General features: G+C 42.3%; 3 protein-coding genes across 3 annotated transcripts; 1 reads left to right on the plus strand and 2 right to left on the minus strand.

The window, feature by feature from the left end:
• Positions 2,516–5,040, minus strand: LOC8066789 (60S ribosomal protein L3). Its single transcript, XM_002448491.2, has 6 exons — positions 4,951–5,040; positions 4,683–4,789; positions 4,076–4,186; positions 3,616–3,920; positions 3,114–3,523; positions 2,516–3,008 (listed from the first exon to the last, which is right to left on the minus strand). Exons 2-6 carry the CDS (start codon positions 4,765–4,767, stop codon positions 2,750–2,752), a joined length of 1,170 nt encoding a protein of 389 aa, XP_002448536.1. The 5' UTR covers positions 4,768–4,789; positions 4,951–5,040; the 3' UTR covers positions 2,516–2,749.
• LOC8074709 (auxin-responsive protein SAUR32) lies at positions 9,600–9,923 on the plus strand. Its single transcript, XM_002447060.1, has one exon. It carries the CDS (start codon positions 9,600–9,602, stop codon positions 9,921–9,923), a length of 324 nt encoding a protein of 107 aa, XP_002447105.1.
• LOC8066790 (peroxisome biogenesis protein 6) lies at positions 15,344–21,065 on the minus strand. The gene is made up of 16 exons (XM_002448492.2): positions 20,737–21,065; positions 19,155–19,799; positions 18,764–19,007; positions 18,528–18,669; positions 18,154–18,337; positions 17,871–18,062; positions 17,520–17,789; positions 17,350–17,421; positions 17,099–17,185; positions 16,862–16,984; positions 16,670–16,780; positions 16,526–16,564; positions 16,317–16,438; positions 16,099–16,243; positions 15,950–16,033; positions 15,344–15,863 (listed from the first exon to the last, which is right to left on the minus strand). The coding sequence occupies exons 1-16, from the start codon at positions 20,971–20,973 to the stop codon at positions 15,774–15,776; spliced, it is 2,787 nt and encodes a 928-aa protein (XP_002448537.1). The 5' UTR covers positions 20,974–21,065; the 3' UTR covers positions 15,344–15,773.

Genomic DNA, 21,526 nt, shown 5'->3' on the forward strand with positions numbered 1-21,526 from the left:
AATATTTGCATTCTTAAATAAATTTAATTTGATGATATATTTTGTGGTCAATATCGTAATGTTTATTAGACATCATAAGTCGTGACATGGCGACGGCACGATGGCTACTTACCCGGCCGGTTGCCGTGACGAAGCAGGCAGAGCGGCAGGCATGAAAATTCAGACCTGGCGTCAGTAATAAAATCAATATAATCATTGGCACCGTTCTCGACTTCACGAATTATTATTGGGCGCGCTTGGGTCTCGGTCGCGCCCCTAGCCTCGACAAACATTCTAGTAGGCTTTTCTAGCTAACCTGCTAGCCCGGCCGGGGTTTTGATTAGTTAGTTCACAAACTAATTATTCAGTCACATGTATACAAAGGGTTTGGCTACCCAATTCTCAACCCAAGATGCTTGCAAGTCACGGAGGATGAGATCACCGGAGAACAATAGTTTTCTTAATTGTTTTTTTTAAACCATTGTTGACTTGACGAGCTGACTTCGGGCAGCTTGATGTGCCAGCAGACTCAGACACTCAGTGCTGGTATAATACTCGAAACGTCGCATCAAAACGTTCAGACACAGCCAGATTCTACATGAGGCCACACAAATCATCTCGTTAAAGCGTAGGGTTTGAACCTGGTTTTCAGAGATTCAACAGCCTGGTTTGAACGGATCGTGTTCAGTTAACTGGCGAGAGGCCTGGGCATTTCGGGCAATGTTAACTAGGCTCAAAAGCAGAGGGCTTCAAACTCCCGGTGGTTCTTAAAATGTAAAATGTACCAACAGGTGTTGAGTTGGTATCATCAGAAAACATTGTTACAACCGCTGGACATTCAGTGCTGAGAAAGGAAGGAACAGAACATTACCACAAGGGAACATAAACTCACTGATCGTTTTGCGGCATGTCGACACCGGTAAATTTTGGAAGTCCAAAAGTTCAAGAAAAGATTGTTCGAGACCACGTATCATAACGCTTTTGGATGCACTTATATCTTGGTAGTACGTAAAAATGAAACATATTAAATATTACTCCACAGGAACAATGAGGTGCTTGTACATCAGAGGCAACTGAAGAATCAGGTTAGAAAAGGTAAATATACCACGAAATTGGCAAGGCAGATCTAGTGCTGAAACTACAATCAACAAATCTGATTTCATCCACAGGAACGAGTAATATCAGCGTTGTTAATATTTACAGCTGAATTATGTCAAAATGTCAACTTTACCTGAATAATATCAAGAATGATCTTTTCCACTTCCTCTAGTGTCTAGCCCCCAACATCATCCAATGACATTGGAGATCTAAAAAAAAAATCTGTGTTCTCATAACATCAGAAGCAAGCTTCTATGCATGTCATGAGTGACATGCGGATGGTCTTCAGAAGGAAAGTGTTTACTGTCCAGATTTTTTTTAGAACAAAAACACCAACTTGACTTCAGCTAGTCGCGCTCCTGAGGAATGCATCCAGTGGAGAAAAAACTGTATCATCAGTCAAGGCACGGAATCAGCAGTGTTGTATTGCCTGGATGACACGATAGGACCACGCGTAAGAACAAACAGGGATAAGAAATGGAGAAGACATGTCGTTGCAGATGCCACAGGTTGTTTAATACTCCTGCACTGGCTCCATCACTGTCTGATTGAGTATTTGCAAAGTAGTACTAGTAAGAGCATCTCCAACAACTTGGTATTTCAACATACTATCCTACTAAATTTGCTAAAAGCATAAAAATCCTCCTCCAACAACTCCTTATCTTAACTTGCTAAATTTTCCAAGTTGCTATCCAGAGCTTTCTACTGCCGAGATTTGTCAAGTTGTTATCCCAAGTTGCTATCCTGAGCGCAACTTGTTGGAGACACATATTCTTTTACCAATTGGGCGGGTCTCATCTGTCATCCTCTATTTTTACCAAGTGAGAATAGCAACTTATTGGAGACACATCTTTTTTTTTCTTTTGCTAAACAAATTAGCAACTTGCTATAACTCAAGATTTGACAAGTGAATTTTACCAAGTTGTTGGAGATGCTCTAAATACTAGTTTAGGAAGTGCATTCACTTAAAAAGTTGCACAACTGTATGGGACTGATTTGTGAACGGAATTTTGGTTCTAGTCTGAACTAGTTACGACAACCTTCGGTTTCAAATATGAGAGGATTGTCACCGCTGACGTTAGCAAATTACATATGCGCTGCAAAATTCGACTTTTGAAACGTTAGTTAAAAGCATATTTGAAGTACTTTTCATGACATAATCTAACAGTTTTTTCACGTAAAAGAATGTACTATCCCTTTAGTCATCCAGATATCTATAGTGTTTTTCTCTCACAAAAAGAATACACTATCCCTTTAGTCATCTAGATATCAGTGTTTTTCTCTCACAACAAATCAGCATCACCAGATTTTACCTACAGCCAACCATTTAAAAATTCAGAACAATTACAGCGTTATGTGGTGACAGATATTATTACAGTAAAAAAGAGGCGACAGAATTGTGTAGTGAGTGCATATTGCAAGCCTTGGCAAATGCTCGTCCAGGTAACGTCACGTAGCTTTGCATATATTAAAAATGTCACGCATGACTGCCATCACAAAGGTTCTCGGGTTCAGAATTTGCAATAATATCAATATCAATCATCCGCAATGGAAGTAGCTCAGACTAGAAAATCAAACATGTTCTTCTGATATCTCCAACAAAACTGAAGAAAAACAAAATACTATCAGGTAATACAATTCCATTTCCATTGACAGTGACACCAGCAGCAGCTCAGGCCTTTTGCTTGCCATAGAACTTCTGCTTCTCGTCTGTGGTCTGGAAGCGCCCGTGCCCGAACTTGGACGAGGTGTCGATGAACTTGAGCTTGATCTCCTCCAGAGCCAGCCGAGAGGTCTGCTTCAGCAGAGATTGGCGGAGAGTCACCACCCTCTTCTTGGGGCCAACGCAGCAACCCTTGATCATCAGGTAGTCACCTTTGACAATACCATAGTGGGGGAAGCCACCCATGGGAGTGATGTCCTTCTCAGTCCTGTAAACAATCAGCATTCAGTAATCAGTACATGAACTGGTAACTGAAAGAGCACATTGAAGATTGTGAATCATGTAACTGCAGTGAATCAACAAACAAGAATACCTGTCAAACTCAGTTGAGGCATCATGGCTCTCCTGTCCAGCCTTGCCGATCTTGTAAACCTTCTTGTTCATCTCAGTACGGTGATGGTATCCATTCTGACCAGCGCGGGCAACTGTGTACGACACCCTAGCTGGATGCCAGGCACCAATACAGGCAACCTTGCGGAGACCCCTGTGGGTCTTGCGGGGAAGCCGGGTAACACCCCAACGAGTGACCACACCTTCATACCCCTTACCCTTGGTGACTCCAATGATGTCAATCATCTCATCCTTCTGGAACACAGCATCAACAGGAACTTCCTTCTCAAAGAATTTGTAACCATAGTCCACCTTGTCTGCTATAGTGCCACCATTGACCTGGATCTCCATAAGGTGAGCCTTCTTCTGCTTCAAACCTTTCATCTTTTTAATCTGAAATCAGAAAAAAAAAGCATAGAAAGTATGAGCAGAGCACAATTGCAAATAAGACTTGAGCTACAATGACAAGTAGATTCAAACCCCACCTGAGTGTGGGCGATAACACGGATAACTGAAGCATACTTCTTCATCTTCTCAAGCTGCAACTGGATTTCTTTCTTGCCTGCGTCGCTGTCATATTTGAGGGCGTACTTGGTGAAGGCCTTCTTCTTGCTCTTGCACCAGTTCTTGTAAAACCTTCTCCTCACTTCTTCACTAAGGTGCTGGGCCCAGACAGAGTTGAGGGTTCGCAGGCCGCGAGGGGTCTTCACATATGCCACAAGTCCGACAATGACAAGGGGAGGGGTCTCAATGATAGTCACAGCCTCACAAGTTTCCTTCTTGTGGAGCTCTGCACACAATTAACAGTATTACTACTCATGCAAACCCTAAAGCACTCAGTCTTGTCATTGGGCTATTTACATTAGCCGCTAAAGCAAAAGTGATTGTATCCTCCAAAGAGAACATGCTGTAAACATTGCATCATATGACAATGATTGAACTTACTGGAGCCAGGCTTCTCCACCTCACGCACAATGTGTGTCATTCCAGCCTTGTAGCCAACAAATGCGGTGAGGTGGCAGGGCTTCTTTGGGTCATCCCTCGGGAAGGACTTCACTGCAGAAAAAAAAGACAAAAATAGGTACATCAGATACATAGACGATTGGTTAGTGTGCCCATTCATTGAATTCCACAAATGCAACGAGCACTGCACTAATAAACTGAAAATATGTATGTATACTTAAAATTGGAACCACTTGACAATAACTTATGTACAGCTTCATAATTTGGAGCACACAAACAACCAGAGTACCAGACGCGCCAACTGTTATATGTTAGTGACGAATGCATTGACAATGTGAAATCAGCCAGATCAATCATTCACTTACAAAACTGTACAAGGCTATTGCACGAGAAATCTCCGAAAACTACCAATCATGTTACAATCCAGATAGTGCTAGCACACAGCAAACGCACGAGATGGGCTACAGAAACAGCACAACCCATGAACATATAAATGCGCAGCACGTTGCTCACTACGCAGATCAGAGGCGGCAAGCAATGGGCGAAACAAGAAGCAACTAGTCGAACGTAAAAGTGCTGCAGCACGTACCCTTTCCGCGGTGGCGGGAGGATCGCTTCCTGGGGAGGAAGCCGAGGGACCCGTGCCTCGGGTGCTCGAATTTACGGTGCGACATCTTCGCCGGCCTCCTTCCTTACCTGCACGAATCAACACCGATGAAAAACAATTAGATCCACGATTAGTGCACGGCAGTTTTCAGAATTTGAAGAAGACATAAGCGGGTTGCACGGATTCAGGCAATGAAATGGCAGACGAACGGCGCTAAATCGAACGAAGGGAAGAGTCGTTGCTTGGTTACCTGAGGGGAGCGCGGGCGGCGGCGGCGCTGGTTGGGCAGAGGCGGAGCAGGTAAACCCTAGGGAGCGAATTTATAAGTGGCTTCGAGTGGGAGGGTTTGGCTGACTCGGACGAAAATGCCCCTGTCCCTAGGGCTGCGGCCTGCGGGAGCGGGACGCACAGGCGAAAGGGCCACTGGGCCATCCCATCGTTTTGGGCTGGGCTCAAGCCCAATATCTTTCTTTGCTAATGGTAAACTAATGGTAAATATATGTTTTTATAGTCCCCAGACTAGAAATGAAACGTGACAAGGAAAAAAAAGAGCACTATAGATTTTGGGTGAAGAAGTGGGCAAGCTGCAGATGATTTTGGCAAAATTTATACTATTCTGATAAAAAATTGCATCAAAGTACCTTTCTCGAGGCTATCTGTTGGTGTGAATTGTTAAAGTGTTGTGCCGCGGTGTGTTTAACATGTTGCTTCTTTAACAGAGCTGGAAGAGTCGTTACTAATAATATAGTAATAGCAGCATGGTTTACTTTTTTTGGATAAAGATGGTAATACATCCATAAAAAAATGTATTCCTTTTTTGATTCTTAATTTGGTTCCTTTTGTTTAGCTTTAGCTGTCTTATATGGTTTTCTTTCAATAAAAGCTTGTAGAGGCTGCAAAGTCCCTCTAGTTTCGTTAAAAAAATATAATTCTAGTCTGACCTAAATTAAACAACTTAAGTTTGCGAAGTTTATGGTAATTAGGATCAATATTTATAATTCTAAATAAATATACTATAAAATATATTTAATAATAAATCTAACAATACTTATTTAATATATATATCAATCAATAATAAAAACATTTTTTGTGAAAGAACATTTTTATATATTTAGTTAAAATTAAAAGAGCGTTGCATTCTGTTTGAATCGTCCTGTTGGAAAGCCTCGTGCCTGTCTGCCTCCGTTGCTGACAAGGGTCCATTATCCTTTCAGCTACTGGTCCTCACGCTAATCTCCCGCGCGCGTTCGAGTAAATTATCCCGGCCTGCACTTGCCAGGGATTTCAAAGGGGCGATAAGGAGATCCCAGGCACGAATGTGTCAACTGGCCGCTACATGTGAGCACAGTACCAGTTATGGCTGAAATTAGTGTTGGCTTATTTATTATAGGGAAAAATAGCTACCGGACATGTAAAGTGGTGACCATTGCTGAAAGACACTTTTTCATGTAACACTCACCACCAAAACAATTGCCATTTGTAAACCATAAGGCCAACGGCTATGAAATTTTAATAGCAACAAGATACGATAGTTATCTACAAATCATCTAATACTCACTTCCATAGAAAATCTCGTTAAGGACACGAAATCATGTCCACCAGCAAATCATGGCTGTTAAGGTTGCTGGTGGACATGATTTCATGTCCTTAACAAGATTTTCTATGGAAGTGAGTATTAGATGATTTGTAGATAACTATCATATCTTGTTGCTGTTAAAATTTCATAGCCATTGGCCTTATGGTTTACAAATGGCAACTGTTTTGGTGGTGAGTGTTACATGAAAAAGTGTTTTTCAGCTAATGCGCGCCACTTTGCATGTCCGGTAGCCAAATGCCCCTTTATTATATGACTGGTAAAAAAAAATATAGTTGACAAAGACAAGTGAACGGGTTATCTCCAACACTGCTGACTCGAGATTGGGCTGTCCGTTTCAGAGTTTCAATACAGGTTCTCTGAATTTTTTTTAAAAGATTTACCACACTGTGCTTTCTTCTCTAGAGTTATTTTTGTTTACCATTGGTCGAGCATCTCCAACAGTTATGCAATTGAAATTTGCCAAGTCCCTAAACATTTTGCCAAAGGAAAATAAGTTCACTATTTTGGAAAATGCCAAGTCAAAAATGCCAAACACTTGAAGATGGACTTTTTTCTTTGGCAAAACGTTTAGGGACTTGGCAAATTTCAACAAATAGTAAATTCCAATTGCATAACTGTTGGAGATGCTCTAACTCCAAAATGAGATGAAAAAGGAACAGGTTCACACGGTCCGAGGCCTTGTTTAGTTCCTAAAAAATTTACAAAAAAATCTAAAAAAAAACTTTAACATCGAATCTTGCAGCGCATATATGGAGTATTAAATATATATATAAATAATAATTAATTGTACAATTTGTCTATAATTTGCGAGACAAACTTTTTAAGCCTAATTAGTCCATAATTGAACAATATTTGGCAAATACAAATAAAAGTGCTACAGTATTTATTTTGAAAAAAACATAACTAAACAAGGCCAAGTACATCTTCCATGCTTTTCGTGATGAAATAAAGACTTGCTTGACACGTTTTTCTAAGGTGGAAATCTTCAGACATACGTGTTGTCGTTTTCAAATTGAGAGAGAGAGAGAGATTTTGCATTCAATCATTGAATCCGGCAGGTTCAAAGTATTTAGCAAACATTGAACCAATGACGGATCTTGAATTTTTTAGGGGTCGCCGTGAAAGCTTGAACGAGGCGTGCTTCTCGTAGCACATTGCCTATAAAAATCACTCATGTTTAGATTTTGGCAGAAATGATAAATTGTTCTTCATTTATAAGAGCACGAATGCTCTTGAATGATAAAATAACTAATTTATCCTTATTTAAAAATAATATATAAAATGAAAAAAAATGAAAAATAGATCTAGCCTTAGATTTTTTTTAGAGTAGCTTTAGATATTTTGGTACTAGCCCCATCTAATTTAGTACTATCCTCACCTATTCGGTGTCTCAAAGGTAGTTTTCGTTAGATACCTCCTATTTTTTTCACTGTCCCATCTCGCCCAGTGGATCTACGTTTGGGCGTTCGGTCTGACCGAACCGAACCGATCGGTTCTTCGGTCATTTTGAAAGTTCGGTCATCAAAAAACAAGGACCGATCGGTTAGTTGAAAAAATAAAGACCGAGCAGTTTCGGTCTCGGTTAGTTCGGTTCGGTCTCGGTCACGACCGAACTAACCGAACTAGCAGATTTGTATCAAATTTCAGCAACATGTTTGCACAAAATGATACAAATATCTTGGTTCTCCTTATTTAAATACTAACTACAATAGCATCTCCAACTCACAAGTCACAAACTCACAATGATACAACAAAAACAACACATAATCAAGTCTTTAAAAAGATAAAAAAACAGTTTAGGACTCCCAACAGAGAATTTCGGTTAGTTCAGTTAGTTCGGTTAACCGACACCTATACCCGAACTAACCGTATAAAGTTCGGTTAGTTGGAAGCAGGGACCGAATTTATGACCGAAAAGTTCGGTCTCGGTCAGTTCGGTCTCGGTCTCGGTCAGTTCGGTTCGGTCTTCGGGTAATTAGCCCAGAGTGAAGTGGATCAACCATTGTAAAATTGTTCCAATGGTAGGTCTATGAAACAGTTTAGTAAGAGAAGATATTTGGAGCCGTCTCTCAGTGAGAAAGAAAAAGAGGAGTCCTCCCAAACACACTCATTGTGTGTAGGTTTTAAAACAACATAGTATTGAATCTATTGAACTCCACATTATGACTCCCTACATTTTATTTAAACAATGTATTTAGAAAATTTAGTGTTCATTTTATTTTGTCCCCTCTCTGCGCTAATTGGTACAAACATTTCATTTATTTATAAAGTATTGCATTTGTAATGGATTCTCTATTTTGTTTCTTAATCCATGAGAAAAATAAAAAGAACTGTTTCCCTTTAATTTACTGAGAATTTAAGGTATTAAATCATCTATATTTGCATGGGCCATTTCTTTTGATACGCCATATCGTTTGATGACTGATGAGTGATGAACCCAAAATGTGAAAATGACGCAAGCTCGCAACTTGTATTATATTTCCAAAATGCTAGTGTGTGGGGGCAACAATCAAATTGCGCTGTCACGATGTGTGCCTTTCTGCTGATAGGCCGAATGAAGGCCGTGATGAATCCGGACCAGGTCGTAAGCGGCGGCGCGGTTAATCTTGTAATATGAAACTAGGTGTTTGGAATTTTTTTAAATCGATTCGCATGCATACCCCCGGGTCTGTCTGGATCGGTTCGACCCCGCTCAGCTAAACCACCACATGGTTATTGGTTGCTTAGTGAAAAATACCCTCTCTCTCCGATCCCTTTTCATGATATATATACTCCACACACACATGGTAGCGTAGTCCGGCCCGTACTCGCACGGAAACCGGGTAAACCGTATGAAAACTGGGTTTGCAATGCAAGCTAGGTTCGGTCTTCATTCGTTCGTTCGTTCAAAGACCCGTTAATTTTCTCCGTCAACGAAAACGCGGGTCAAGATGGCACGACACGAAACACCATCGATCGTGATGTCCCAATCATCTGACATGCATTCCCCGACCACCTCACCTCACACGTTGACCGCTCGCCTCCGCTGGAGTATATATGCATCCCGACCCAACCCAACCCTCTTGAAGAGTTGAAGCGAAGGCGCGAAGCAATCACACACACACACACACACACACACACACACACACACACACACTGCCGCGGCCGCTAATCGATTGACACTTTCAGGTTTCAGCTGCTTGCACTACCCGTCAAAAGTTCCCAGCGCAGCGCTCCTCTGATCGGCCCGGTCTCCGTCGTTTGTCGCCGCGAGCTCGCGCGAGCGCAGCTAGCTACATACCCCACGCCGGCGGCGCGGCACCATGATCTGGAAGCGGAAGAGCTCCGGGCGAGCTGGCGGCGACAGCTGCAGCGGCAGGGACGAGATGCGGGAACGGCTGATCCACCCCGCCGCCGCCGCGGGGTGCGTGCCGCCGGGCTGCGTGGCGGTGCTGGTGGGCGGGGGCGAGGAGCCGGAGCGGGTGGTGGTGGACGTGCGCGCGCTGGCGCAGCCCTGCGTGCGGGCGCTGCTGGAGGCGGCGCAGCGGGAGTTTGGGTTCGACCAGAAGGGCGTGCTCCGGATCCCTTGCGCCGCCGACGAGTTCCGGCGAGCCGTCGCCGCCGGCGGCCACCGGTGCAGGCGGTAGCAAGGTACGTAGGAAACGATCGAGCGCGCGCCTGGTGCTGGTGGTGAGTCCATCGATCGTGTGTGTACATACATGTGTACAAAGGCGCATGCATGGGCCGGGGTTCGTCAGTCATAGGATGTTCGATCAGTTTCCTCATGCTTTAGCATAGCGTAGAACAGGGAGATATCTATACTACATGCTGAGTTTGCAGTGGTTCAATTTTGAGAAGAGGTCCAACTTTGGTTTTCAAAAGATGCAAGTAGTGCTCAAGTTGGGAGTAGTTTATACTAATTAAGGATAATATAATTAAGTTAAGTCATGGTCGTCGTCAACCAAAAGGTACGGTGCATGATCAATTCACCCCGATCCGTTGCGTGATTTTATTTGGCTTGTTTGTTGGAAATGCTTGTGATCGAATTCTCCTTCGGGCTGCATCGTTGCACCCTTTCCCTCGTTTGCCCACACTCAGGGTTTGTTTGAGCACAGCTCAACTTCACTAATAATAAAACTATTTTTTTAAAAAATAGTTTTATGAGCAACTTTCTAGATGAAGCTGAGCTATTTTGGAAAAGTGTTTGGTAAAATAGTTTCACCAACTATTTCATGCATGGATGAGAGAGAAATAAGAGAGAGAGAGCTGCAATAAGCTACTTTTTCAGTTTGTTTTTTTTATGAGAGGAGAAAAAAACAGCTCCAGCTCCATCCATAAAGCTGTTTGGACATCCATATATATAAAGGTTTTACCTCTAAATTTCATTACAAAGTTAGGACATCCGATCAAGAATATGCACAAGTTTCTACTGGTTCCCTAAAAAAACAAGTTTCTAGCTACCTGCTTGCGGGTGTTTGGCGTGCGGACGTGCTGCCGACCAGCGTCGTTCCTTCCTGGCCACTGGCGCGCGTGGCCCGCAGTCGATCGAGCTGTACGATTGGCAATGTGGCTAGGCAAGTGTTAGTTCTGCTTCTGCCTCGCATACATGAGGTTCTAGCTCGCGACTCTACCGCTCTGCCTCGCTATTCAACGTGTCTAAAGTACTTGTATTGTGAGTGCCCTAAGATCCCTATAGTTAAAACTATACACGATATTCAAGAGAACTAGATTAACAAATAATTATCTATGGAAATTACTCCCCCAATAGAGGAGTCTTTGTATAATAAATATTTCTTCAATCATAACTGCCCTATTTAAAAACCCATAATAGATGGACATATAGAGAATAGCAGTGCTAGTACAAGCAGAACATGTAGTTAGCACCGATAAAATAAAAAAGATTCAACTTAAAAAATCAGAAGCCACCTGGAGTTCGTCCATATATTCAATCATCCCACAGAACTTTTTCCCCGTTCACACAACTTGTGCTAGTACAGTAAGCTTTGACGCCTCTCTCTATCCCCTTTCTTTCTCCTTCTGAAAGCTTTCGTTCGCACACAGAGCAGAGTGCATGTAGCACCGTGGGTGCGGTCAGCGGCAGCGGGTCGAGCGCGCGGCCAGCAAAGCGAGCGCACAGCGACGACGTGGGCGAGCGCAGTGGCCGTCAGCGAGCATGCGTATCGATTAGCGCCAGGCCCGTATCTAGAATTTTGTGGCTCTGGAGCAAAATATAAAATAGGGTCTCTATATCTAGACAAAATAAAATAGCTGAACTAGATTCAGTGTCCAATGGTTATAATTTTCAATAATAAGAACTATAATAAGTATTCCAGGTTTTTATGTTTGTCAGCTAAGTTAATCGTGTTGTGTATGTGTCCGCACTTTTTTTATTGTCACGATCCGACAATCCGCAGCTTCGCCACAATATTTGTATCACCTCGATCAATATTGTTTGCTAATAGTAATAGAAACAATCAAATCTCTCCATAAGTAATGGGTAAATAATTACACAGATTCTTGTGAACCGTGTCAAGAAACTAAATAAGCAACTAACACTTAGGCTAACTGAGCTTAAAGTAATTAAACTTAATGACTAAACACTGATTAGAGGCCCTTAATTTTTTGGGGCCTAGTGTGATCGCGCCACTTGCGCTGCCCAATATGCGGGCCTGATTAGCGCAGAGTGACAACACGCTTAGCAGAGCCAGTGCGCGGAACGTCGTTGGACTAGCACGCCTAGCTGCGGCAGGCGAGCAATCACGCCCCCCAACTTGATAGAAACGACAGGTTTCTTCCCAAAGCTGAAATCACTATTTCTTCGTGCATTGGTTTCGTGCATTGGTTCAAGAGTCGACGTGGTTTCCTCTGGTAGAAATAGTTTTTCTTATATTTTTCATCTCTTTCCTCATTAATTATGATGCAACAACAACATTTTACTTAGTTCGCAAGTTATTTAATGGAGATAAAAATTATCATTAATTTTCCATTAGGAGTGCCCCTAAGAATACTCGGGCACACCGCACACCACACCACCCTTGCATTGCTCCACGCGTGTAGTTGGCAACAACAAAACTACTAGACCACCCACCCACCCACCTACCCACCCACGCTAGAGGTAGGAGGACGTACTGGGGCCGCCGTGCTCGCCCAGTTCAGCACTCTCGTGTTTCATGTCGTTTCAGCCTTTCAGGCCATGCATGACGCATACTAGACATGTGCCGTGTACACTGACCACATACAAACCCTTTTCTTATTAAGCACAAGCAAGCAAGTAAGACCATGCATGTTCCGTCGTCGTCGGTCCGTCTTTAATTTTGTGGCGTGCTCGATCGATCGCTCCCTGCTCATGCTGGCGCCGGCCGGTGACGCGCGCTCGCGGCGACCGGTGGTTTGACAAACGCAAGCGCCGTCGTCGTTGCCATTCGGCGGCCTGATTCCAACGTGAGCGTGGGCGTCAGACAGTGACACTGGATTAATATTGCATGCATGATATAGCGTGGCCACAAGTACTCCAGGGACACGTATATGCGTTCAACTAAGAACGTCTCTGTACGTACGTCGTCACTCCTAAACAAATTGATGCGTCACCCGTATAGCTAACAGCATGGAGCTAGCCTATACGTGGCAAAGGCATCAGCGGTACGTGTACACCTGCTCTCTGTACGTGTATACGGCACGGACGGAGTACTGAAGTATCTGAGCCACACAGCCGGCCGGCCGGCCGGCCAGGGAAAAGTCGATCGGTATCCAGGCATCCATCCAGCCACACGACACGATGGCTACTTTTCCCCGGTTGCGCGCGGTTGGTTGCCGTGGTAAAACAACCATTTTTTTTATTAATAAATAAAGTTCACAAAGCCGAACGAACGAACGATCAGGTAATAAAATGGATAATCATTGGCTCGATCCATACTACTCTTCTTCCTAGCTAGCTAGCCTGACGAATGATTGATTATATGTTGGCGCGCCAACGTTTACGGGAAACGCACGATGAGTGGACGGACGTAGTACTCGGTCTCGGTCGCGCCACGAGCGTTGACTGACAAACAACGATCACGGCCGGCATTTTGGGTGTTCATTCACACCTTGTCCTGTCGCGCATGTACGTACTACTAGTGTTTTGGCTTACCTAATTGTCAACCCCGATTCCCCACGAATGTGTGCATAGTCACCGATAATGACATATCAGGGTTTTTCTTTCGACTCTGGCAGCTCCTCAAAGAAAATACAAAATAAACAGAGGAGTTGAAAGTGGTTTCGCTAAAATAGCTCCAACTCTTCTAGAGGAACTCGTCATCATAAGCTGTACTTAGGCCTTGTTTAATTTTTTTATTTTAATATTGTAGCACTTTCATTTTTATTTGACAAACATTGTCTAATTATTGAATAACTAGGCTTAAAAGATTTGTCTCCCGATTTACATACAAACTGTGTAATTAGTTTTTATTTTCTTCTATATTTAATACTCCATACATGCATGTGCCGCAAAATTCGATGCGATGAAGAATCTTAAAAAGTTTTTTATTTTTGGGTAAACTAAACAAGGCCTTAACACCCTCTTAGTACTGTTACCCTTTCTCTCTGTTTTCTTTTTGGAAAGGCGTAAAGCAGTTTTTTTTTTTTGGCACGATCGAGCTTGTTACGTGCAGACCAGGACCAGAGAGTGGCGCTACAACACCTGACATGTCCCATCCAGCAAATGTTTCGGATACAGCCAGATTTTCAGTGACGACGGCAAAATTGTTTAAGAATGCCAGAGCCTCATCAGTCATCTGAACGGATCGATTCCACTACAAGACTACGGTATAGTACAAACGTTGCAATTAGTCCTCTTCGATCAATGACAGATCACATCATCATTCCGTAAAATCTTCTGCGACATCTTCCAGATGATGGAAATGGAACCCAGATATATATGCTCTCTTAAGTGAATTAGCTGGTTTAGGGGGTGTTTGACACTGCTCCACGAACTCTGCTCCACTATGGAGTAGCTCCAGATCTTTAGGTGCTCTCACAACTTTATCTTTTTTTCTCGAACTGAGTGCGTGGAGCTGAAACCGTTTGGCTAAAAAACGTGAAGCAGAGCAGTCCCAAACACCCCTTAGTGTGTACCCAAACTAGCTGGATTGGTGGATGCTTCCATCAGAAATACTAGGGCCTTGTTTAGTTCACCCCAAAAACCAAAAAGTTTTTAAGATTCTCTATCACATCGAATCTTTCGGCACATGCATGAAGTATTAAATATATACGAAAACAAAAACTAATTGTACAATTTAACTGTAAATCGCGAGACGAATCTCTTGATCCTAGTTAGTCCATGATTGGACAATATTTGCCACAAACAAACGAAAGTGCTACAGTAGCGAAATCTAAAATCTTTTCGCATCTAAACAAGGCTTAGCTTTTATTTTGACGTTGAGTGCTTGACTTCACGGGCTCACTTTGATTTGATACGTCCCCTTCGGGACTCTTCGAGCCTGATCCGAACGCATCATTTTTCAGTGGACATGTTCGTCCCAGTCATTGTAATGACAAATTCTAATTGAAAATATATAGATGGTTTTGTCTATTGCCTTCCCTTTCCATGGAAAGAAGGAAACCGATTCATACGACACTCATCGTTGCTGTTGCTGATGAAAAAAAAAAGAGAAGAAGCAGAGAAGCATCTTTCGATGACTGATGACTGCATGGTTGAAACGAGCAGATGATTGGAGGATTTGGGTTGATCTTGCCCATAACTCTGAGATTTCTTCGAGGCTTCGGTTCACATAGAATTGGGTGACGATTGCAAAACGAGCAGATGATTGGAGGATTTGGGTTGATCTTGCCAATAACTCTGAGATTTCTTCGAGGCTTCGGTTCACATAGAGTTGGGTGACGATTGCAAAACGCTCTTTTGGACAGAAAAATGGATACAATCATAATCATACAAGGCCGTTCCGTCATTGAAATTGCAACCCATCTCGCGTTGGCAATTCAGAACAAATCAGCATAAAACCAGCGCCTGTATGGTACGGACTAGTTTTGTAGGGATTTTAGGTGTGCTGAATAATGCACAAAACAGAGATTAATGAAACAAAGATGTTGCATTTACTCTTATTCTCTTTAGCCTTTATTACAACATGGTACCACGACAAAAACTAACTATACAAAGTTGATTTACATAATTTGCAAAGAAGTCTTCTGTGTCGTTGAATTCAAAATAGTTGCGGAGCTTACAAAGAATGACAGGATCTCTCTCTTAAGAGAAAATTCCCGTCTGATGTACATATACAGATTAGCTGAACTACTCAACTAGCAGATGCTGCTATGCTACCATACCAGGATGTGGTTGGATAAATCCGGAATGAATAGAGAAGTGCCCAAGTTCAGGATGGAACTTGTAAAAATGAAACTTTAAGATTGGGAATGTTTGGAGATGTTAGCAGTTTAAGAATGTCAACTGAGAGGGGTCTGGTAGCACAAAGTCACCAGGTAGAAATATTTATTAGCCAACATCATCTAGAAGGTCCTTCAATCTTCTGCCTCAACTGTTCGTAGTTTTGTAGCTCCTCCAGAGATAGTGATGGTGCGATGTCTCCTAACACCTGCATAGTAACAAAACATCTTATTTCCTAGCACGCAACCACACAAAAATAATACCGTGCTTACTGAAAATGATTTGGATTTTTACTGTAATAAAATCATCGATCTCGACAATGACTTCCTCAGCACTGGCATCATTACTTCTTGAAGGATCAATTTCAAATGTCTTAACCTAAAAAATACCACAAAGGTAAGAAAAGGCCAACATGACATAGCAAAGGTAGCAGAAATACTCACTGATCGCTTTGCTGCGTGAAACCATGCATCCGCACACAGCGCATAAATATCAGCACCAGTAAAGTTTGGTGGACAACGCTGAGCAACTGACAAAAGAGAAACATTCTTGTGAAGCTTATACTTGCGCGTCTGTGCTTTAAGGATCCTGTATACAGATTACAATGAGATCGCATTTACAATGAATTTAAAATTAGCAAATTGGAAAGAACAATGACGACCTTTCCCTGTATGATGCATCAGTATTTACGCCGACATAAAGGAGCTTGTCAAACCGACCAGGGCGAAGAAGGGCAGAATCAAGAAGGTCAGGCCTATTGGTAGCCCCAATAATGAAAAGGTCCTACAAACAATTTTGTAAAAAGAAGTCCATGTCAAGCATCCCAGAAATGGCAATTAAAAACAAGTACAGCATGGAGGAGGGAAAAACCTGGCTGTTATCACTCAACCCATCGATCTCCACAAGTAACTAGTAGACAAAAAGGGGGAAGTGAGAAGAGACTAGCCCAGTAATTTAACAGAAGACTTGTGAGGAAAAGTTGTGACACCGCCTCAGGGATGAAGTTAATGATACCTGGGAAACAACCCTGTCCATAACACCGCCAGAATCTGCTGAGGATCCTCGTGCAGGGGCAAGGGAATCAAGCTCATCAAAGAAAATGACACATGGGCGTGCAGATCTAGCCTGAGATTGACAGTGGAAAACTGAAAAAAATAAAAATCTATGCATATTTCAGACAATTACATGCCTGTGTAAATTCCGCACCTTTTCAAAAATATCCCGAACATTCTTCTCTGATTCTCCAACATACATGTTTATCAGTTCTGGACCTTTCACGCTAAGAAAGTTCAATGAGCATTCAGTTGCTACTGCTTTCGCGAGTAAGGTCTAGAAGTCCAAAGGACAATCATTTTAGCAATCTCATATCAAGTTTCTTTTGGATGCACATGTCTATTGATAAATAAATAAAAATCGATTCGTGTGGAATCTTTTCAAACCTACCTTCCCTGTTCCTGGAGGTCCATATAGCAGGACACCTGATCGCTTGCGCAATTTAGAAGAAAACAGGTGCTTGTACATCAGAGGCAACTGAAACATCAAGTAAAAGAAAAGGTCAGTATCCCGCAAAAGGCCAAAATTGATGAGCCACCTTCTAGTGCTGAAACTCCTGTAGAAAAAGAACTTGTTTTTACCCATAAAAGTGAGTAATATTGGTGTTGTCGATATTTACAGCTGAATCAAGTCCAATGTACCTGAATAGTATCTAGAATAACCTTTTTCACTTCCTCTAGCCCACCAACATCCTCCCATTTGACATTAGGAACCTAAAAAACAAATTGTTCTCAGAGGCAAGCTAAAATCACTATATACGATTCATGGCCTTTCAGCTGATGATCCTGAAAACTAGAATTCAAATGTTTACTTTGGGTGTGCCTAGCGCAGCACGATTCCTTTTCTTGGCTCGTTCCATGGAAGACATAATATCTTCTTTGCAGAAATGTTTTTCCTCATTTTGAGTGGCAGAAGAGCTTTCTGGAAGGATCTCATGCTTACTGATTCCTTTGCTATCTTTCCCTGCTGCAATTTTATGCGCAAAAGACACACCAGCATCTGCGACCAGTGCAAGTATGTCCCTGGGCATGAAACCTGACGTTTGCGCTGCTAAATCTTTTACAAACTTGTCACCAATACTCTGAAAAGTGAAAACACATAAGTGGGAGGTGCACTATAAGACAGTAAAAAAGTTTTGGGCCAAAGAATGACCAAAATGCACCTCATCAGCAACTTTAGGAATGCCTTGAAGCATCTCAGATATCAATTTGTTTCTCTGTTCTTCATTCATAGTCTTCATGTCGATCTCATGGCGGAAGCATCTTCTAATTGACTGTTGCATTCCTTCAGAACTGTCTGCAGTTGCAACTAGTATAATTTGAAGGGAGCTCACACATCCAGGCTCCACAAGGTACTGCAAAAAGACGAGTTAATAATGAGAAATGTGATATACATAGAAGGTCTTATATCATTAGATCTCATGAAGTAAGGGAATCCAAACTTACTGAGCTCCCATTTACATCTTTCCCTGGCAGTGAATCCTTAGCAACCCAACATTGTCCAGTGTACTGCTTAATGATAGATTCAATGCTCGATGCAATCCCAGATTGCTCAGACTGTGGACCTTCGTTGGAGGATGCATTCCCAATTGCATCAAAGTGGCGAAGAAGTATTATACAAGGAGAATACCTTCACAAAGAAAGTTATTCAACAAAATAAACGTCAAAGAAGTACACAACATCACCAGGAGAGTGGGTAAATCTGTAAATGTAATTGTTCCCATAAGAAAACGAAACAAAGAGAATGATATTTTCATAACTACAGGAATAAGTTTAAACGGTGGAGAATAAGAAGCGGAAAGACAGAAAAAGATGAGTACTTCTGAGCTTCTTTGAAGGCAGTTGCAAGTGCAGCAGGTGCCCCACTTTCTGATGACGTCATTAGATCGTGACAGCTACACTCGACCACATGCAGACCAAGATGGTTAGCAACATGCCGAACCACTGTGCGCTTTCCGCATCCTACAAAGTGACCATTTTTGGGGCTCGAGTTCAGTTGAAGGTTGAGTAGTATGGGAATACATATTTCATGAAACTATAGTTGAAGTGCACTAACCTGACGGGCCATATAAAAAAGTAGAAAACTTGATTTTTGGTAAAATATCCGAAGGGCACAATGCTGGCGCAATGATAGATGCTAAATGCTCCACTATTTCACTTTGCAAAGGTACTGAATTACCAGAAGCAGCAAAGAAGGAATAAGGGGGGATTGCGGCAGAAGCAGCTCCACCAAGCACAAGGGCTGTTTCATTGCAATTAACACGAAGTATAGGTTCATCTGATGGTTCCATGCCAGTCACCTATTAATTAAAATATCAACAAACAAGTAGCAATCCTATAAAATATTTACAATTATGAGCAAATACAGTTCAATTTAAGCTACAAGTTCAATTGCCTGTGAAGAAGTTATGGACTAAAGTAATTTTAAGTATGCAACATAGGTATACCTTAAAGTAGATCATATTACGGGGATGCAGTTTATTATCCTGCTTATTGCATGCCAGGCAGCAGCTTGAGCCACAGTTCCAACTGTTTTGTATACAAAAAACATCTCCTCTTGCTAGGAACCTATCAAACTTAAAGTACTCGTTCAAAGCTTGATCTACCATGTCTTGGTAGTCACTTCCTCCAAAGGATGAATTTATCTTTAAAGAAGCAAGCACACCACAATCAGGAATCCTCACAACAGAAACTCGTAAATGCAACGCATATTTAGGCACTTGAGGGCATGGAAGAAGGTCTAAGTGAAGAGAAAGATCACTTCCAGCACCAGCAGTTGCATCAATCTCTTCAGCTCGAGAACAGAACTTGAAAGGCTGCCCTCCTCTTTGAATAAGAAGCTTGAGGCAAGAAACATGCAACCCCAAGTTGAATGCCAAAAGTGGGCTGACATAAGCAACAACTTCATCCATGGATGCCAAACCAGTAGCAGGGAACATGCGACAAGGTAAGAAGCCCATTGCACGATCAGAAGGAGAAGCAGAGACCACTTGATCAGTATATTCTGAGTGGGACTTGCGAAGGGACATGTCATCAAACAATACTGCTTTGACAATCCTCCCAACATTATTGTCAGTATTCTTGACAAGCACCTGCAGATCAGTAGCTGCACATTATATTTTACTAAAATGAACAGAACAGAATCCTACACAGTACCCATTTACCAGCTAAGCTCAAAAAGTTGCACCTGGGTTATGTCAGAGATGAACTTGCTAAATCACTTATCAGAATACAAACAAACGATCACGGTGGTTGAATTTTTTCATCTGCAATTCTCTATAATATATTTGCCCACTGCAACCATTCCCAATCTGGGAACAGAAATCACCAATTCCCATATAATTCATCACCAAAATTCACAAGAACAGACTTCTAGTATAACAAGTCCATGAGATCCAATTCACTCCTCAAAGCACAAAGCGGAGCTTCCAATATGTGTACAAATTTTAACATTAACGATCAAAATGCTATACAGTTTAAAACTAGTAGACTACTTAACAGAAGTGCATGGCGTCCTGATCAAAATACAAATGCACGCCCGGGCCTTGTTTAGTTCCGAAAATTTTTGAGAAATGGACACTGTAGCATTTTCGTTTGTATTTGACAAATATTGTCCAATCATGGACTAACTAGGCTCAAAAGATTCGTCTGGTCAATTTCGACCAAACTGTGCAATTAGTTTTTATTTTCGTCTATATTTAATACTTCATGCATGCGTCTAAAGATTCGATGTGACAGGGAATATGAAAAATTTTGCAAAATTTTCTAGGAAGTAAACAAGGCCCCGGAATGGTTAGTTTTTGTAGTAGCAGCATGTTCATCATCGTTATCAGTTACTGGAGCTCTATAAAATTCGTGTTCAAAATTAAACAAGGACAGCCTTCTAGCTCTACCAAATTGGATCGAAATCGAGACCCAAGTTCTTTGTGAAAGCATCAAGCACAGTTTCCGCGACGAAGTCCCTAACCGATCGAATTTCCCAGCACGACTCTCCAATTCGCAACAAATGATTGGAACTAGGGGACTCACCGGCGTGCCGGTGACGACCGTGAGCCGTCGGAGCGCGGAGGCAGGGAGGGCGACGAAGGACGCGAGCTCCCCGAACTCGGCGCCGGCGCCGGGGCCGGAGGGGAAGCGGAGGACGCCGGTCCTAAGGCACACCGGCTCCAACGGCGGCGGCGGCGGGCGGTCCCCCGGGAGCGAGTCGAGGAGCGCCTGCGTGGAGGCGAGCACCAGCGGCTTCCTCCGCTGCCGCATCTCCACCATGGCTGCTGTCGCCGCCGCCACCGTGATGGGAGCCCGGAGAAAGGAGCACAAAACTACAAAAGGAGACCACTTGACTGAAGTCCTGAACAAACAGACGATAGGAGAGGGCGAAGAAGCACAGCTGCACAGGCAGTTCAGAGTTCAGACTTCAGTGTTTTTTCGTTTTTTTGGAAAGAAAGAAAAGACAACTTCAGAAGATATGCGTTATTACCGTTGGATCACAGTATTGGACGTGATTAGTAAAGATTGAATTATTTTGATGCAATTTTTTTCATCCACACAATTGTTTGGACACGTCAAAAATAGGAACAGAGCTTCGGTATGAAACGAGTATTCCCTCTCAGTCTTAACTAAAAGAAAGTGCACTTCCAGATTTTAACTAAATCAGTTTTTTTTTTTACTTTATCTCCAGATAGATTTAATATAAAAATATATTTATTATCAATATTAATCTAATCATACGTACTCCGTTTTGATATTCCAAATATTATTTATTTTATATAGGTACATCTGTCTGACTAGCTATACAGTGCAGAGATGCAGAATACGCCAA

Source organism: Sorghum bicolor, chromosome 6 (genome assembly GCF_000003195.3).
Source record: "Sorghum bicolor cultivar BTx623 chromosome 6, Sorghum_bicolor_NCBIv3, whole genome shotgun sequence".
Lineage (NCBI taxonomy): Eukaryota > Viridiplantae > Streptophyta > Magnoliopsida > Poales > Poaceae > Sorghum > Sorghum bicolor.

What these genes read in the sequence shown, in the direction of transcription:
- LOC8074709 (XM_002447060.1), top strand. Translation starts at nt 9,600, where the DNA reads ATGATCTGGAAGCGGAAGAGCTCCGGGCGAGCTGGCGGCGACAGCTGC.
- LOC8066789 (XM_002448491.2), bottom strand. Translation starts at nt 4,767, where the DNA reads ATGTCGCACCGTAAATTCGAGCACCCGAGGCACGGGTCCCTCGGCTTC. An exon ending in GGTGGAGAAGCCTGGCTCCA is followed by an intron (nt 3,921 to 4,075) that starts GTAAGTTCAATC and finishes AATTGTGTGCAG; the next exon opens with AGCTCCACAAGAAGGAAACT. An exon ending in GCCTCAACTGAGTTTGACAG is followed by an intron (nt 3,009 to 3,113) that starts GTATTCTTGTTT and finishes GATTGTTTACAG; the next exon opens with GACTGAGAAGGACATCACTC.
- LOC8066790 (XM_002448492.2), bottom strand. Translation starts at nt 20,973, where the DNA reads ATGGTGGAGATGCGGCAGCGGAGGAAGCCGCTGGTGCTCGCCTCCACG. An exon ending in CGGTCGTCACCGGCACGCCG is followed by an intron (nt 19,800 to 20,736) that starts GTGAGTCCCCTA and finishes ACTGATCTGCAG; the next exon opens with GTGCTTGTCAAGAATACTGA. An exon ending in AAGATGTAAATGGGAGCTCA is followed by an intron (nt 18,063 to 18,153) that starts GTAAGTTTGGAT and finishes GTCTTTTTGCAG; the next exon opens with TACCTTGTGGAGCCTGGATG.